This window comes from Drosophila montana, unplaced genomic scaffold (genome assembly GCF_035044405.1).
Source record: "Drosophila montana isolate Dmon_TW-CO22-7 unplaced genomic scaffold, ASM3504440v1 contig_3469_1, whole genome shotgun sequence".
Lineage (NCBI taxonomy): Eukaryota > Metazoa > Arthropoda > Insecta > Diptera > Drosophilidae > Drosophila > Drosophila montana.
The window spans coordinates 148291-168163 of record NW_026998350.1 but is presented as its reverse complement, the minus strand read 5'-3'; the positions used below and the strand labels follow the sequence as shown (position 1 = coordinate 168163).

Here is a 19873-nt window from a genome sequence, read left to right as displayed (position 1 = left end):
CACACACACACACACCAATTGGCATTTAGTTTGTAATTGATGGCAATATTTTTAGTTTTGATAGCACACTCAAGTTTTATTGCTCAACTAATTTGTCATTTGAAAGTTACCTTGGCTTTAAAATGCCCCAAAGCGATAATTGTCGTAGAATATGAGGTATGCATATACTAGAAGAAATTACCCGGCATCGCCCGGGCAAGAGCTGTCCAAATACAGCCAGATTTAAAGGCCACTCGTATTCCCCCACTTTTGTTGTGTTTTTTGTGTATGATAAGAAATTAAATAAAAAAACACAAAAATTGACAATTCTTGCTAAGTTTGAACCAGCGACCTCCCGCCGCCTGTGGGTCCGACGCTTCGACATTTGCAAAGCTTATATATGTGACTGTCTGGCTTTTGAAAAAATGAAATAATACAAGTATTGAAAATTACCGCTGAGTTTGAACCGGCGACCTCTCGCTTGAAGGTCCGACGCTCCGACGTTTGCAAAGCGCATATATGTCACTGCCTAGCTTTTGATTAAATTCAAAATTACAAATATTGAAAACGACTGCTGAGAGTTTGAACCGGCGACCTCTCGCTTGTGAGTCCGCCGCTCAGGCACCAAAGCAACGCAGGCGCTGACGTTACTTGTGACGGACTTGATTTTGATAAATTCAAAGGACAAACTTTGAAAATTACTGATGAGTTTGAACCAGCAACTTCTTTCCCCACTTTGAATTTGAACCCTGTCTCAGTGTTCCCGCTCAAACCCAAAGAATGGTTTGCCTTGATGCCTTGATCACCAAACAATCAGGAGAAACTCTTTAACACATATAGCTATATATTTGAGTGTGTATATATGTCGAAACAAACGGGTGTATATTTTATTATGCAGTCGCTGCCATTGTTGTGGCCAAAATGTCAAAAGCTGTGCAACGGCAGCAACAACAACAACAACGAGGGAACTGAGCCGAAGAGAAAAACTCTGTTTGATTAATACAAATAAAAAGTTTTTAACTGCGCTTTGCATATTTCATGGCTGACGCTCAAAAACTGACGGGCGAACGCGACAGCCTCCCGTATATAATAGACTGCCCCGGGGGCGTGGCACTGGCACAGCTGCCAAAAAAAACCAAAAAAAAAAAAAAGGCGACTAAAATCCCGAGCTCCATCGAGTGGATTTCAGCTCAGGTGCCATGAGGTAGGTCCCAGGCGCGCCATGTCGACGTCGACGTCAACGTGCAAGGACTCACGGGTCGACTAGTCCTGCCCCACCCCCTTGCCCTCTGCCTGGGCAAAGGATATTTTATTATTTTACGCGCAGTTCTCATAATTTGCAAGCCCTTTCGCTTAATTGTGACAAATGCGCTTTGTCCAGCAAAAGAAAAAAAAAATAAGGTAGCAAGTATTTCGACAAGACTCGCATAATTTGGCGCTTGGCCCACCTGCCCCCCCAGGTGAAAGACACGGGGGGTGGGGGGGGGGGCGGCATTGACAGCGCAAATAGCACAAAAGAGTTGACATAAATAATAAATTTTCGTTTTACGATTTCGCGTTACGCGCAACTCAGGTCGAGCTGCCAATTTGTGGCTGCCAAATTGTGGCTAATAAATATCTGACAGGAGCTTGCTCTCACAAAAAGAGAAACAAAAAAAATACAAATAAAATAAATAAAAAGAAGTATGTTCGCTGTGTGGGGAGGTCAGGGCTTTAGTTGTACAAAGAAAAATTGTTTGCACTTCGCCCAAAAGTCAGCGAGTGTGAAATTACTTTTGTTTAGGCCCTGTCACAGAGAGATCTCGCTCGCACTTGCCACAATTAAAAGCCATTAAAAGCCAGAAATTGTCGGCAAATAAAGCCGAAAAACAGAAGGCACGAGTGCTACGCGCCGGCAAACTTACAAATCAACTGCAGTTGTAAAAAATGCCAAAGCTACCTTTATCTAAAGCTAACTCACGAATCGCAGGTAAATAACATATATATATATATATATAAAGAGAAAACAAAAACTAAACACGCACCATTTCTCGACTGGAAGCCGTTCACTTGATGACGTCTTGGCCACATGCTTCCTACTGAATCCACAAGAAACAGTTTATAAAGCAACATTTGCTCAATTTTAAGTATAATAAAAAGATAATAAAGCATGACGTCGCGATAGTTGTCCAATATATATACGAACAGGAACATGATAAGACGACAGACGTCATCGTTGGAAAGTAACTTCAGGCCAGATAATAACAGACGACCATCATGTGGGGAATTTTGTACAATAATATTGTCCAAAAGATGAGCAATAATTGCGCACACATAAAACAATTCTCGGGAACTTACGGTAGTATATAAACAGAAGAGTATATAAACGAAGGTGGGTTTATTTTCGGTATATCTGCTGGGACACGGCAATCTTAATTGTGCGCTAATCGTTATCATTAGGGTAAAAGTACTTTTTAAATTTAGAAGTTCCTGAGGGAAATATGCATGACTGGAAGATATCTATCGATGTCTCTTACCATGGGCTATACTAGAGATATGTATATAAATATATATATACACAAGATATACTAGTTATACTAGATATTCTAGATATGCTAGATATTCTAGGTATACTAGAAATGCTTGATATACTAGATATACCAGATATACTAGATATACCAGATATACCAGATACACTAAATATACTAGATATACTAGGTACGCTAGATATACTAGATATACCAGATATTCTAGATATTCTTGATATACCAGATATACTAGACATACTAAATATTTTAGATATACTAGCTATTTTAGATATACCAGATATACTAGATATACTAGATATTCTAGATATAGTAGATATTCTAGATATAGTAGATATACTAGATAAACTAGATATTTTAGATATACTAGCTATATTTTAGACTATACTAGCTACACTAGATATACTAGATATATACTATACTAGATTAAGTATTCTAGTAGACTACCTAAAAGACAGATCCTGCCTGAAATATCTTCCTTAGATAGAGGCATGTAAATATCTTATGTGTTTATCAATCAGATATAAAGATATTCTTTTAGATAAAAGGTTAGCAAACTTATATATCTGAAATCTTTTTTATAAGAGACTTTAACGCCTGAGAAATCAAAATCAAACTAGTTTGCATACGATTGGATAATCTTTAGCTTATCTATACTTAAAAGAGAGATCATAGATATTATAACCTGGTATTTATATCGCTTTATCGACTATAACTCTTTCCACAGCAGACTCTTTATATATCTATGATCTCTGATCTATAAGCTAATGTTATTTTCAGAATTTGATTTCTATACAAGGTGTTCTTATTTTTGTGGTCTCGCATAGTTACAGGGTATATAGAGCATCGTGTACTCCCCACAAAGGCAGCTCACAGCACTTAAAAGACACGCATCGCATTTTAGTTTATCTCTTAGCACAAAGTAAACTTTTCTATATATTTACAACAACTACTTATGACAGATGTGCGAGACATGATTTATATTACACACACACACTCGCACACACACACACACTCGCACACTCGCAAAGAGACGCCGCGTTGCGGCTGATAAAAATCATGTAGCGTCCATGTCAGTCGCTAGCTTTTGGCCGAAAAGCGGCGGCAAAGGCTAAAGTTGTAACTGTAAATTGTTGTTGATTGCATTGCAAGCAGCCATTTCTCAGTGGCAACAAAATGTTGCATATTTTATTGTGGCAGCAACCAGAAACAGCAACAGAAACAGAAACAGCAATTAAAAGACACATAACAACAAATAAGCGTGTCAGGCAACTAAGCGAAACAATAATTAGTAATAACAGCAAAGACTATGCAATTTTTTCAACAAAATATTGTGCACAACTCCAGGTCAGAAGGGACAAGGGGGTCAAGGGGCAGGGGGGGGGGATTAGAAGCAAGGCACAGGCCACAAGTCACACCAAAGGGCAGCGCCAAACAACTGGCAACGATTAACATAAAAATGCAACAAAACCGAAAGGCAGGAGCTCAGTTCCGTCTACGTCTCGAAAAGTCATAAAAGTGCTATTAATGAATTTCTAACCAAGCCAAAAGGTAGAGAGAGGTAAAAAGCGGGGTATACCCCACCGAAACAAAAGCTGCTCAAATGCAATAAATTATTCACATTTATGAGGACTAACAGCAGCAGAGGCGGAGGCAGAGACAGAGGCAGAGGCAGCAGCAGCATTGTCAACGCGGCCAAGACATAGACCCAATCCCAGCCCCCGCCCTGCCCCATCCCCAGTTCTAGCTGAAGCTCCAAAATGCACACGTTTATACCCTAACCTCTAGGCCAAAAGTCGTCCTCGTCTTTTTCTGTCTCCTTCTCGTCGACGTGGCCCAATGCAATTACGTGCGCATTTCATTTGTTTTTCGCTTTTCCTTTGACGTTCTTTTACGTTGTAAATCAGTGCAAAAATTTCACATTTCCTAAATGATTTTCATATGAAGGAAACCAAAAAAAAAAAGTTAAGAAAATTCCGTAGCTAAAACACAAGAGTGCTAGCCTAGTAAGTACTCAGTAATAGCTATTCATTTAGGCGTAAGCTATTGAGCCAAGTTTTTAAAAAACGCTGGCTCAAACCCATCTATGGTTTGAGGTACAGTAGTGCTCGTCTAGTAAATACTTAGTAAAAGCTATAGTCTTAGCATTTACTTGTAAGCTTATGAACCAACTTTTTAAAAAGCGCTGGCTCAAACTTGTCTGTGATTCGAGGCACAGTAGCTCTCGTCTAGTAAATACTTAGTAAAAGCTTTTGTTTTAGCATTTTTATTGTAAGTTATCATACCAGACCTGCTTTATATACAGTTATCGGATATATATATATAAAATTAACTCGAATAGTTCTTTCTTCGCCCTTTAGCCTAATATACCCCGTTGTGTAAGTTACAGCGCAGAATGAGTACAAATAAAAATTCATCTCCACCGAAAACCCTTGGCATATGCCACATTAAAATTGTAATGCACTTTGCAAACTTTTGGCTTAACTGTCTTACAGTCCGTCTTGTCAGTATACGTATGTGCTTGGGTTTGGGTTTGGGCTCTGCTGCCTCCGGCTACGGTCAGTTGGAGCAGGGCTCGTGTGTGTGTGTGTGTGTGAGTGTGTGTGTGCGGCCTGCAAATTATATTAATATGCAGTCGCTGAATTTCAGAGGCGTCTCCCCTTGCCCTTGCCCCCCCCCCCCTCCTCTCCCTTGACGCCACATACTACAAACATGGCATTTTTTCTGTTTTTCACATATTTGTTTCCCATATATACATTTTTTTTCGGGCACCTTTGTGTGACCTGCGGTTGCCAGCGGTAGCCTCTGTGTTTATTTAAAATAAATATTTTTTTCCATAGTTTATTCACATGCTGATTCTTCTTCTTCTCGTTTTTTTTTTCGGCGGTTTAGCAGCGAAAGCTGTAATTTATTTTAATGCTAGTATTTATCAGGTACTCATAAATACGAACGCGAGTATTTGGCCGGCAGGCACACACACACATATGCATTTTATACATATGTGTGTTGGTTTTTACATAAATTGCAAATTAAACATTTAAAGTGCCATGAAATTAGCGCAGCGAAAAACACATGGAGCCTACTCCATTAAAAATGCATAAAAACCCAAATTGCGCCGCACGAAAGCAAATTAATCGAAATGCCCGAAAACTAATAAGTATAAAGAGTTCAAAAGTCAAATCGACTCTAAAATACCCGTACGTAATAATAATGCGGTTCGAACTGCTGCGAAGATTAAATATGCTTTGTCTTTGTTAATTTGAACTGGACAACGCCGGGTAATTTATTCTACTTACAAGATATAATATAATATATAATTGCATAATTTATAAACATTTAAAATGCAGAGCTCACCTAATGAGTTGTCAATGTTTAAGGTAACTGCAGAACAGGCCAACAGTGGGTTTGAACCAGCGGCTGGTTTAAGGAATTTTAAATGTTTTTAGCTAAAGGCAATTGTCGCTATGTTTACTTGAAAGTTGTATTAATAGTTTGTATCTATATTTTATACTAATAGTAAGAATATTACTACTAATTAGGGATTTGAACCAGCAACTTTCTAACAGGGAAGTTGTCCGAAAGAAAGCTATTAAGGGAACCAATATTTGTTGCCCTTCAGAACATCCTTTCAAAATCTCAAAACAAGCATCAATTAGTTAATTTATTTATAGGCTTTAGTTTCGTTAGATCAACTTCATTTTGACTGAGGGACTTTTAAAGCACCTTAAACTCTGTCCTGTTCTGGCAACTCTTCTTCTTGAACACGAATATAGAAAAGTTCATCAAATAAAGCACAAAATCTGCCTATAGCTCGATTAATTTACCCCCACATAATATACGCTTTTGGTTACATCGAGTGCGGGTATTAAAACTAATATTTATCTAACAAAATTAATATGGTTGTAAGCTAATAAAGACAAGGGACAGCAATTGAAATGGGGAGTGAGCATTGAGTTTGGGCGGAGTTAGGGGAAGGGGGGAGGGGTTTGGCTAAAAATTGTTTGCCTAACCGACAAATGTAGCACAATTTGAGGGCCAAAATCGGGCCGATAAGCCAAATAAATAACGCAGCCAACAGCCTCTGGCTGCCAATGCAACAAAAATGTGTGCGAGTGTGTGTGTGTGCGAGTGTGTGTGGCAGTTGCAATGTGACCAACGTTTAGCAGCGCATTGTTCAATAAATCTATTTGCGTGCGAGCTAATCGAAACACCTGGCCAGAGGCCCAGATATCCTGGCCCTGTCCCTGGCCCTGGACCTGCCCCTGGCTCGGGCCCAGGCTGTGGCAACAAATTGCCATAGACAACAACATATTAATCCAAATTAGCATCAAAGTGATTTAATTGCTTGGAATTTTGGCGTTGGCAAACACTTTTCGACTTTTCGGCAGCAGCAGCAGCAGCCTGCAGCCTTTGCAAGGACCTGCACGCAGGATATGCTAGCTAGTCCGAACCGGAGCGTAGTTTGGCTTGTAAACATGCCAGGCCTAGGCCTTGCATTTTGTCACCATTCGCCCATCGATCAGGCTAAACAACAAGGCGACTGTCCGCCCCTCCCCTCCGTCTCTGCCCCTCTGCCTGACAAAGGACCCGCTTTAAAGGCAAACTTTAAAAGTTTGCTGCAAAACACTTTGGGCTATAAATTGCCGTCGCTTAAAGCCCCCCAAATACGATTTATGTAGCTTTTAGTAATATGAGCATATATATTACGTGCCACGTAAACCCAGGCGGAAGCGGCAAGGATCTCTCCAGCCAGGACTGGAATAGCAGGCAACATATTTCGGGATGGGGCTCAACTAATTGAATTGCCGAGTCGAAATTAATAGGCGCACATCAAATGCAACCGCCGCGCCCACAGCTGTACCAGGCCATAACTGGACTGAAATTAAAGGCGCCAGCTAACAAAACACACACACACACACACACACACACACATACACTCTCTTCTAGTTGGACATAAAAAAAGAAAGGAGTCCAAAGACACAAAAGTGTAGCCAACTGTGCGGCTCATGGGCAATATTTATTGAGTACGTGATCTTTGACAAATCCTTCTGCCTTTTCGTATGTGAAGCATTTTGAATTTTTTATTGCACACGTTGGTCAGCCCTAGACCTCCCCCCTCCCCTCCCCTTTACCCTCCCCCTGGCCAGCTGGCAGCTGGCGAGCGCCTTGTTTGGCATGCAAAAGGCGGCCAGCAAAGTGCCTTATTAAAATTTTGTCAACTTGCGACTTTCTACTACAGCGCTTCCTCTTCTTTTTTGGATTTTCTTTGGTTTTTTTTTTTTCTTTTATGACTTTTTCACACTTTTCGTGAAGTCGAGTTTTTAGAGTTTGGTCCCCTGACATTGTGGCTTATACATTTATAAAATGTCACAGTTTGAACGTTCGCAAGCAGCAAATGCGCCCAGATTGACATTAGTATCGAGTACTGAGTACCGAGTACCGAGTACTGAGTAGAAATATGTCAAATGTGAGCGGAATACAGTTGAACTTTAAGCCAATTGCATAAAGAAAAACTAACAAGTTCGTAGACACTCGTTAAATAAAGTAATTATAGCCCCTTTTATCGTTAAAAGATTCCAGCTCGTACAGCAAAATCTTTTCACCTTTTTTCCACGCATGCGGGTGGAATTTTTAATAAACCTTTTCTTACTGCTTACAGTTAAGCACCAATCAGTAATTCAGTCTGGACAAACAGTCTTTATCACTTAGCCCCTTTTATCACGTTTAGATGCCTACTAATACAGCAAAATTGTTAAAAATAAAAAGTTTCACCTTTTTTCCACGCAAGCGGTTGGATTTTCTTATAAAGTTTCGCTAACTGCTTACAGTTAAGCACAAATGTGTTACATCAGTCAGAACAAATAATCTTAATATGTAGGGATATACATATATAGTAGTACCTGGTACAGTAAACGCTAAAATTAATTGATTTCAATGAAACAATTAAATGCGGTTTTTGAAAATTAAAAAGTTTTTACATATCTAAAGAAAAAGTATTGTTTTCTCTACTACATGACCTCTAACCAACTACAAGACGGGTGACATTACAAATATGAATGATAATTTCTGACAGTTTTAATTAACGAGGCATCACTGTAAAACAGCTTCTGATAAAGACGCTTAAATATAATTAAAGCCAAGCATTATAAGTTAAAGATCGCATATCAACGGTATTATAGCTTTTGTAAGCCTAGCATTGAGGTTGACCAGCATAACAGAAAAGGACAGACAGTTAGACAGAGAGAGAGGGATAGAGGGAGAGGGAGAGAAAGAGAGGGAGCAGGCCTGGCGGGAGGTAGTCACAACAATGGCATGCCAAAGACAATAAAATTGACTGGCACAACAAGCAGCAACAGTGGCAGCCAAAGACAACTAAACACGCACACACACACACACACACACACCAACACACACACATACCAGACACACAACACACACATTGCACACTTGTTGGTTTTTCATTGACGCACTTTGGTTGCAAAGTTTTTAGCGTGCCCAAGTGACAAAACGGCGATTGAGTGAGACACGGACGGGGGGCGGACAGTCAAGGGGCGTGTGGTGTGGTGAGTGTGGTGTAAAGTGGAGTTGAGTGGGTGTGCAGCAGCAGCAGCAGGAGAAGGAGCGGGGGCAGCCGAGTGTGTGTGGCGCTGAAAAGTATGCTACAAAACGCGCATAATGAAGCTGCTCATAAACGAGAAAACGACTTTGTTACGGGCTTCGGCTGCGGCCGTTGTTGTTGTTGTTGCTGTTGCATGAAATGTTAACTCGCCACACACACACACGTACACACAGAGGCATTTCCATTGTTGTTGCATATAAAAAACACTTAAAATGCCGTTAAGTTAAAATAATAAAGTTAAGCTGTCGCTGGGGGCAAAACAAAATCTAATGTGACAATGGAGCTGGCGATGTGTGTGTGTGTGTGTGTGAGTGTGTGTGTGTGCGGGGCACGCAAGAAAAACCGTTGCACAATTGCTGACATATTTCAATGTGCAACACAAAAGACAAGGAGAGGGCTGAGGGCTGCGGGGAAGGGGCAACAAAAAACTAAGCTAAAACGCGAAACAAATGGCGAACGTAATGTGGACGAAACGGCAAAAAATATCAAATGTTGGGCATATTTTGCATTGTTAGAGGCATAACACACACACACACACGCACTCCAACACACACACACACACACACACACACAACAAGGACAACAAGCACCTGAGCCTTGGGTTTTGTGTCCCTTTTGTTTTCAATTGTTTGTAGTTTAGATTGAGGCTCGCACTCGTTAAAGGATATGTGTATCTGTGTGTAGTGTAGTGTGTATCAGTGCATGTCCTTTGTCAACAACAACAACAACAACAAGGAGAAGAAGAAGAAGGAGAACAATAAGCGCTCGACCGTGCAACATAGGCGCGACGCTCCGCACGCGTTTTGTGGAATGGCGTGCGAATTATTGCACCAGGAAGATATGAAATAAAATTTAATGAAATGTTTATAAAATGAAAATGAGCTGCAAACAAAACAGCGCGATAAACAAAGGCGGCCGAAGTGGAAGAAGAAGAAGAAGGACTCAAGTGAAAACTTAAAGATTTAAAATACACACACGCAACAACAACAATAAGGAATTACAGCTAGAAAACAGAGCTAAAAATTGGCTTGAATATGGCTATAAAAAACATAGACAAACATGCGACACGTTTAGAACAAATGCACGTACAAACTTGATAGATTGATTGATGGACTGACCAATTGATTGATTGATGCACACACACACACACACATGCATACTTACTGACACTGAGCGGCAAAAGTGCGCTCTGCAAATGGCTAAATAGCTGCCGATGATGATGATGATGATGGCCCAGGCCATGGCCATTGAAGTACAGGTGGTTCTGGTGCAGCGACAGCTGCTGGTGGTGATGATGATGATGGTGGTGGTGGTGCAGCGCGGGCGTCATCCCCAAATGCTGCTGCTGCTGCTGTTGCTGCTGTTGTAAATGTTGCTGATGTGCGTGCGGCAGCAATTGTTGCTGCTGTTGCTGCTGCTGCTGATGTGCGTGTTGCTGCTGCAGCATGAGCTGCTGCTGCTGCTGCTGTTGATGTTGCTGTTGTTGTTGATGTTGCTGATGTGTAGGCTGCAGCTGCAACTGTTGCTGCTGCATGTGTTGCTGCTGGGCATATCCTGCTGCTGCTGCTGCCGACGGCTGCATCGCAGCTGTCGCTGCTGCTGTCGGCGTTGTTGGCAGCGCAACGGCCACTGCAGCGGTTGCTGCTGCCGCTGCTGCTGCTGCTGTTGCTGCTGTTGCTGCTGCTGCTGTTGCTGCTGCTGCCGTCGCCGTGGCCGTTGCCGTGGCTAGAATATGATGATGCGTTGTGGATGAGCGATGCTGGCTTTGTACTGTATTCAAGCTGTGTATGGAGGCGTGCACCGCCGACTGATAGATAATACCGTTATTTGACATCGCCGTCATCGACTGGTGATGATGATGGGCGGCAGCATAGGCCGCCATGGTGGGGCCCGGATGGCCGCTGCTCGGCTGCACCGCAGCAGCCGCCGAGACGGGCGCCAGCGGCAGCGCACGATAACCGGCCATTTAAACAGATATATATCTATATATCTATATATATATATCTTGAAAGTTCACTTGATTTTTCAGTTAGAGTTTTTTTTGTTAGTTCACTGCGCGCTGCGCTAGGTGGCGTCTTGGTGCGTTGCAATCTATTTGTTAACTAATCGCCGCGTTTCGCATGTAGTATTTCCTACAAGTTCAAATCTTTGGCCACGAATAATAACGAATTTAAATAAATTTTCTCAGCAATATATTTGAGTTGTGGTCGCATCGTAGATTTTAGGCTTAGTTCTGTTGTTGATAATGTCAAGATAAGTCCTTATCCGCGCCTTATCTCGACACACGCGAGTCAAAAAAATTCATTTTGAAAATTTTCTTTGCATTTGCTCTCCGGCGCACAGCAGCAATTGTTGCTGCCAACTTAGGCTAAAACAATATCATTTTTTTTTTAGTCGTATTTACTTCACATAATTTCCACAATTTATGTTCTGGGAATCTGTGTGCGAGTTTTTTAGCTTATCTGAATCTATAAATATTTGCTTTACATGAGGCTCGGCATATTTTCTGCGGCCTTGAACCAAAGTTCAATTCGTATGTCATGTGTGTGTGCTGGACAAAAAAATTCATCCCAAATAACAATTATTTGCACTCATGTAAAGCTGTCAACTGGCATGTGATAAACTGTAACTGGAGATTAGGCGCAATATATATACACAACTAGCTTATGATTATTGTTGGATCTGCTAATATACACGATATTTACAATGTAAAACTCAAAAGTTAACTGACAGCTACTGCTACATTTGACTGACAATCAGTTCAAGATTTGACAGCTTAAGATATTTGAGTTTCTGTTTGCCAAATATTGAAATGTTTTTACGGGATTCGGTAATTATAAACCGGGTTAGTCTCTGTCGGATGTTGAAATTTTTGTCACTTAGTTTGCTTTTAAATCAAGCTGTTTTTCTTTCTATTTATTAACTTTTTCTCTTATCACTTTTATCTCACAGTTGCTCAAATTCTTAAATTTAACTCTCACTTATCACTTGATTCTAATAATTGTATTTTCTGCTTTTCAGTTTGAAGAGTCTGAAGCTTAAACATGTATGGTAAATATTAACTTTTACAAATTAAAAATGATCAGAAATTGTAGAGATCTTAAATTCTCACTTATTTTTATATTTTAATAATTTCCCTTTTTTTGTTTTTTGTTATAATAAAATTTTAAATATATAGAATTTCTAAAAACCTACCAAAATTTGTCACCAGAAATTATGGTTGTTATGTATAAATATCAATTTTTTTGGAAATCCATATTTTAAAAATTCCCTTTTCAAGACTCATGTAGATTCATTCTTTGGTTCATATAACTTTAATTCATATTACTATGTCACATTGTATACATATATGATTCATATAATTATATCACAATTTATATATAAATAACGCTCACTATAAAAAAACTAGAGATGGTTTCTTCACTATTCAATTATTACAATTTTTGGATAAAACTCATTTTGATCAATTAACGAAAGAATAGAAAACCATGTCTATTTCTTCAGTAGCAAATCTTTAAAGCTATTTAAACTAAATTATTATTCGATTTTTATATTAAAAGAGTTTATGAACTAAATTAAACCTGCATAAGTTTGCAAATTAGGCTTTTGATGATAACAATATGAACTTAATTTTGATATTTATACTAAAAATAGATCAAAAATTCTGGGTCCCTGCCTCAACATTCAATAAAAAAATGATTAAATTTATGAACTTTCAAGCAAACGACACCAAGTTAACACCAAATAATTTAGACACATAAAACACATAAAAGGACTTAAAGTCTATATTAAATAACAGTTAAAAACACCGATAACAACACCAATATATATAAATATAATATCTATAGTTAATACACATAAAGTCAATAACGATTTCTAGTTACATTCAGATTGGATGTGGAGAATGTGGTTTAAATAAGCAGAAAAGACCAATTACAGTGGGCAACATTGACACAACAACGTAAGTAAATAAATAAATACGAGAGGTGGAAATTGCAGGTTGAAATGAACAGTTAATGCACACACAAGAACACACACACACATACAGATACAGATACAGATAGAGAGCGAGATAAACAAATTACATAAACAAACGTGAAACCTGAATGCTTGCAGCCAGGATCAGCGCTTGTTAACGCAAGCAGCTGGCGATGCTGTTGATATTGACAATAATAAATATTGGCATATTGCTGGGCTGCTGCCGCTGCTGCTGGCAATGCGACGTTAACGCACAAATACGTAAGACGTAACGTAACGCACGACGACGACGACTATCAACAACGTTCCCGTTGCGTTGCGTTGCGAGCACGACACGAGCACGTCCGACACGTTTGCCCAAGGTCTGCAAACTGAAGCGCTGCCAACAGCAGCCGCAGCAGCAGCCAGCAGCAGCAGAGGCAGCGACAGCAGCGACCGCGGCCACTGCCTGTCGTCGGCTTGGCAATGAACATCGGCTCGACACGAAGCCGCTTCGGGCGTTGGCTGTGTGCATTCAGCTAGGATTCGTCGGTTTGGCTGGCGGCAGCGTGCAGCGCGTGCGAGCGAGAAGGCAGCGCGAAAGCGAAGCAGCAAGAGGCCAACGCATATGATGAATGTAGTTGTGTGCGAGTGAGTGTGAGTGTGAGTGAGTGAGTAAGCGCGTGTGTGTGTGTGTGAGTGTGAGGGCTTGCCTGCCAAGCACAGTGGTGCTCAAGTCGGGGCATTAGGCAACGGTTCGTATACGTTACAATTAGCCTAATTCCGTCTTAATGCCCAGCCGCTGTGTGGGTTGGTCGACAGCACCTACACACAAACACACACCCACTATCTCACACACACACACACACAGACAGACGGAGTGTAACATTTCTATTGCACAACAATAAGTGTGACAGCAGTTAGGGGTTGTTCCGGCCGCGTTAGAGGAACCAGCAGCACCTAGCGCCAGGACCTGCGCACTGCCATCTTGACTGCAACGGGACGCGCCGCGCGCCTAAACGAACTGGCGCCTACCCCAAAGTTACAAAAACAATGCAATGCAATGCAAGAAAAACAAATAAACACTCAAATGATATAAAAACAAATGCAAAGCTATGTGGTGCACGTGGCACGTTGCACGTTGCACAGCTATGCACAGTGAGGCCAACTAATGGCAGGCCTGCCTGTCAGCTGTAGCGGCTGTAGGGCTGAGTAGTACCCCGTTAGAAGTCGCACACACCTGGCTAACGTGGCCTCCATTCGGGCAAGCGGAATTTTTAATCAAATGCCGCACGTGTGAGGCACGAGACGCCAACGCGCAAATATGTGGCACGCACATATTGCACATGTACGACATGTTGTGCTGCCGCTGCTGCAGCTGCCAAGAATTTAACACACATTTTAATTAATAAATATATAATAAATATGGCGTAATTAATATATGAGAAAGATTTGATGGATGCCATAAAAAAGCTTAAATTTAAACAAATTTTCAGCTAATCCAAATGTCATTTATTGAGAGCAGCTCAATGTTCCTTCTTTATATTCCAATAATTACCCGATTATTTTGACAACAAATCATTTTTAAACAAATATTAACACATTTATATATATGCAATATAAAATTGCTCACAACTGGAACAATATAATAATAATATAAAATAGAGCCTACTTCTGGAAAGATGGACTAGAAAATAGCTTCGATTAGCTAAAAGGATTCGTATTGGGCAGAGACACAAGGAGAGTGTAATAAAACTTGCCCAGGAAGTAGAATGCTTTTCGTATGACGAACTTTTTATGCCCTTCCGAGCTTCCAATGAGCTGTACAAATTGATGACAAACCCAGAGAAAATAAATCGGAATAAAAGAGAAAACGGACCTAACAAATATATTTGAAAACTTTAAGAAGCTGAAACCCAGTTAAAAACGCACTCGAGCAGGAATAGAGGCTTTGAGTCGCACCCGAAACACAATTGATATTACCTACGATGTCTTTCGCTCGTTTAACAACTCTGCAAATGTAAGTGATTTGTAAATATTTAACCTGTGGTTAAATCGCAATATCTGCTGCGTAGACCCTATCACATCATTGCCATAATCGCCTTCGAGTATCTGAAACCCTTCTCCAACTTAAATCACACCTGTCCCTATAAGGTAAGCTGTCAACCAACTTATCTATAGTTCATAATATATTTCTTTTCAATTTCAGCCTCGCACTTCGGTGAACATACGCAATTTCGAGCTGAATGTGGATGCTTTGCGCTCTCGTTTTCCCTTTGAGAATGGCGAATATGCAGTTAGCGTATCATTTCTTATAAATAACAACTTGAAGCTATCGGTTAACGGTTCGATATATCATTTTAATTACAGGGAGCCCTAATCCAACTGTATGTAGTCCAAATATAATTGAGAATTTTGAAAAAATTTATTTCTAAGGGGGAGTTCTTTAAAGGCTTTAAGAGAACGCTTGCTGCTATAGATTTTCACGAATCCGAAAAGATGTATCTTTTCGAGATCATGCTTTAAAATCCCGGGCTATAGTCTGTTTGATTTTGTCATTTCCTAATGGAAACTTTTTCATTTAAAATGCATGAAGAAACTGTTACAATTATTGCACTGGCTGCTAGCGTGGATGATTTGACTTAAAATACCAGGCTAGCAGCATCTGCAAATAATAAAATTCATTGCATAGCCGCAAGGGGCGCCAGTTGGCTGCCTCTGGGCGCAAGATTTGAATGTACATTTGGCTGAAGTGCTGGGCGAACAGCAATGCCCAGCAGCTGATCGACTGTTAATCCTTTTGGTAAACAACAGGGACAGTTAATTTAATAATTTCAGGTGATTTATGGATAACTTTAACCTTTTGGCTGTGATCCCACAAGCTTTCAAAGGCAAAGGCCAGCTCCCGGCTTAGATGAGGCTACGGGCTCTGAACTACTGCAAAAGCGCCGAATCAGGCTGCTCGATGTTTTACCAGGTAAGAGCATAGGTTGAGGTTCTTTCAGTTCATTTTAGATTCTTCTTAATTTTCAGGTGGTTTCAGGACAACAACAATGCCAACTTTTTGGGACAGTTTTGGAGTTCCAACTGCGCTGACAATGGCCAGCTCACGGCGTTGATGAGGTCACGGGGTTTGAAACTACTTTGATTATCATTTGCTGAAAGCTCGACTGCTGCTCCGCCCTCCAAATTAGCTAGTATGTCATATCTTAGTCTCCCTATATTCCTATTATTAGTTTTTAAATTTAAGCATTTTTGTTATACAGAAAACTGTCCAAATCGCGGCTATATCCGGGAGGATACTCACAATTCGTCGATCAATCAACTTGCATAGACCAAGGCTATCAACAGGCCAAAGAAGATCAAAGCTGTCCTTGTGGATTCCAAGCTCCCAGGTATTTCGAAATTTCATCCTGTTTTCAATAGGCTCGCTAATATGGGGGATAAAATTGGTATAATCCTTAGATTCTTTAATGCAGATCGATGCAGTTGGTCCTTACGATCCTAATGCACCAAGCCTTTTAAAAATCCACAAGGATATGGCCGAGCTATGGCAATTTCTCTTAAAAGGACATTAATCTCTAAATCGGCCATTACTTTGCCATTTTAAGGACTATAGTGATGTCCTTTGGCCAACCCATAGTCCTCTTCCGCCCACTTTAGAATTAACAAAAAGATTAAGGAAAGCCCTTTACATAGCCAAGAAAAGGGACATTTGTCTGCAGAGAATATATGCTATATATCGGCCGTGTCCTTGCGAATCCTGGCGTTATGGTGTTATGTCAAACAACTCGTAGGGACTAGGGCTATCAACTGGCCAAAGGAGATCAAAATAGTCCTTGTGGTTTCTGAAATATGGCTAGTTTTCTTCCAAGGACATTTTGTTTTTAGCCATAACTCGGCAAAATCCTTAAGGATATCGGAAGGATATACCTTTCTGAGCTCGTGAGAATCATGACTATGGATTGGCATTCAAGGATTTCAATATTTCGACAAAAATTTGCACTGAAATTTTTCCTAGGGGTTTGGTCACAAAATTGGCCAAAACCGAAAAATGCCGGTCTAAAATTGCCATTTGAAGGACTAGCGGGATGTCCTTTGACCAGCAGATAGTCCTCAGCCTCCCATTTAAGAAATTACAACCCGAAGGACGAAAGTCCTTCAGACAAAATAGTTTTAAGGACAATTTTTAGTCAAGAAAATAAGCTCTAACTCGGCCATATCCTTGAGTATCCTGGCGAGTCATGTGGCAAAAAAATTGTATTGATTAGGACTACCAACTTGCCAAATTGCATCAAGATCGTCCTTGTAGTTTCCAAGATATTAAGGAATTTGTGTTTGTGGCCCGTTTTCGGCTTATTTCCCGTGCGCCCCGAGACTGAAAATTTACCAAGTACATGATTCTTAGATGACCCCATAATTTTTTGATGCAGATCGATGCTATTGGTCCTAACGATCTTAACGCACCATGTCCTTTGAAAATCTGCAAGGATATGGCCGAGTTATGGTCATTTTCCTAACTCAAAATACGCTAATATCATTTTTGACTTTTTTCATTCAAATGTGATTTTATCTTTACAGATTGATGATTTCAAGGCACAGCAATCGATTCTAAGGACTTTCACAATTCCAACAAGGATATTCTTTCCAGGATCGGACTTTATATGCTCCAGATATAGCCAATTTAATTTTAAATAAGCCAAAAATATTATTTATGCTCTAAACTGTTTAATTTTAATAGTATTTATTTAAAAAGAATTACATTTAAAAAACAACAGTTTTATATATTTTAACAGAAATAAATAAATAATTTAAAATTAATGAACAATTTCCTGTTATTTTTACTGGTCGTTAAAAATTCATTGCATATCCGAAAGGGGCGTCCGTTGGCAGCGGCTGGCTGTCGAGATTTTTCTAAAATTCAGCCAAAATACCAGGCGAACATAAATGACCAGAAGGTCGCCAAAAAATTTTGTAGCGGCCGAAAAATTTCATTGCATACCCGAAAGGGGCGCCTCGTCGCCAGCTGGGTCGCCAGATTTTTACTAAAATCGGACTGAAATACCAGGCGAACATAAATGCCCAGCAGGTAGACGAAAATCTTCGAATGAAAAATTGCATTGCATACCCGCACGGGGCAAAATGTAACTCATTTCGAATGAGTTATGTTAAGTAGCAGATCATGTTATTTGAGTGCTGTAAGGACGGCTGTTTAACAACAGCCGCTGCTGCAGCTCTGTAGAGGGTCTGCTGAAAGAAATAGCATGCATATTTTTTGACCATTTTGATGCAAATTTCGCAGGGATCTGCTTTTTTAGGTTCCCAAGGACTATATCAATGGCATGGTTTAACCAAGGATATGAAAGTCAACTAGGAACCATTAAGAAGGCGTGGCTGTTGCTGGGGGCTGCTAAAATAAAAATCATACATATTTCTCGACTATAATCCATTCCTTTAGGTTCTCCAGGACTATATCTATGGTATGGTATGACCAAGGATATGAATGTCAACTGGGAACCCACGAGGGGGAGTGGCTGCTAGGAAAGGGGAAGAGGGAGAGGGGGAGGGGGAGGGGCTGAAAGCATACGTGCAGTAATCGTATTTCTCTACAGAGTAGTGTCAGCTCCAAATGTCGAGCACAATCGTCAGTTGGGTTTTTTTTTTGTCTTCCCTTTAATTCGACTCAAAGGCAGCTCCCAGCAGGGTAGAATGGAATGATCTTGCTATCTCGCTTTGCCTGATACATATATATATGTATATATCACTCTCCTTTTGTTCTGGTATTTATGCACATTCGCTAATCTATTTCGCTCGCTTGCATTCACGTGGTTGTTGTTGCAATAAAAAGAAGAAGGGAGAAGCTCCGAAATAGTGATGCGTGGACAGCGTCGATTTTACAGGTAAGATTTGGCTGAAAAATACAAAATCCGCCATAACTTAGCCGTTTATTGCGAATGAATAGTATTACCTCGGGTAAATAAAGTCGATCTTGGAAAGATATTGATTGACACACTTTTGTCTTATTTATTTAGTATTAGAACTGACATTTTTTGGTGGCAGTCAAAGGTCTTGATTGGCAGATATACATATATTAAGGTATATAATTTCAGGATCGGCATTTATTTATAACATAATTAGCTTTTTATAGCTGTATTTCTTGAGTGTGATATGATATCTAAAAAATATATTTCGCTTTTAATTATGACGCCGCTAGATTTGAAAGTTCACTAAAGTGCCAGCTCTATTTACCCGGCGCACATAATCGCCAGCTGTTGATTGCTGCGATCGGCAAATGCCCTTTACTTTGACTAGGAAAGCGAGCACACGTAGATATGTACAAATGTGCGCAATATCCGCTTGGTGGACTAACTGTTATTTCGTCTCTTCTCTCTCTTGCTATTCGCCCTTTGTTATGGTACTTATGCACATTTCTCAGCTATTTCGCTCGTTTGTTGTTATTGTAATAAAATGAGTAGAAAAAAGTTGAGCACTAGCGAAGGCAATTTTACGTGAGCTTTGCTTTAATAATACTCTGTGATAAGTCGTGCCTTTTTGTCTAGGGCGCAATCTAACTTATTTGATCTGAGATGAAATGATGAATTTATAAGAAATGGAATAATTAATTGCCATTGAAATACCTGATCTGCAGAAGTTGAATAAGGGTAATTTATCTAGGAAGTCTTGATTTATATTATATACAGCGAAATTTTTAGTTGCGTTTCTATATATGTACATATGTGACTAAATAGTAGTGTATTTTAAATATTTTTATAAAATTAGTCAATAAACTATA

At 40.0% G+C, this 19873-nt stretch overlaps 1 protein-coding gene and 3 long non-coding RNA genes across 12 annotated transcripts in view; 3 read left to right on the top strand and 1 right to left on the bottom strand.

Annotated features, from left to right (window-relative positions):
- The window catches only part of LOC135435055 (uncharacterized), a 42590-nt gene extending 26537 nt beyond the window's left edge, over positions 1-16053 (top strand). The window contains exons 2-3 of the long non-coding RNA XR_010437328.1: positions 12145-12174; positions 15919-16053. This is a non-coding gene — a long non-coding RNA (uncharacterized LOC135435055). The remainder of the gene's footprint in view (positions 1-12144; positions 12175-15918) is intronic.
- Positions 1-19873, bottom strand: part of Camta (Calmodulin-binding transcription activator) — a 55508-nt gene that overhangs the window by 17984 nt on the left and 17651 nt on the right. For 2 of the 8 annotated variants that reach the window (XM_064691939.1, XM_064691940.1), the window contains exon 1: positions 10288-11091. The exons of the other annotated variants lie outside the window; for them this stretch is intronic. In XM_064691939.1, coding sequence (XP_064548009.1) covers positions 10288-11089 — 802 coding nt within the window. In that variant the 5' untranslated portion in view covers positions 11090-11091. Of the gene's footprint in view, positions 1-10287; positions 11092-19873 lie in introns of those variants that run through there. 8 annotated transcript variants of the gene reach the window in all.
- On the top strand, positions 15148-15508 carry LOC135435056 (uncharacterized). Its single transcript, XR_010437329.1, has 2 exons — positions 15148-15234; positions 15290-15508. It is a non-coding gene; the product is annotated as an uncharacterized LOC135435056 (long non-coding RNA).
- LOC135435054 (uncharacterized) lies at positions 16210-17814 on the top strand. Of its 2 annotated transcripts, none has more exons than XR_010437327.1 (3): positions 16210-16277; positions 16331-16475; positions 17662-17814. It is a non-coding gene; the product is annotated as an uncharacterized LOC135435054 (long non-coding RNA). The 2 variants fall into 2 exon arrangements; XR_010437326.1 differs by having other exon boundaries at positions 16347-16475; positions 17662-17812.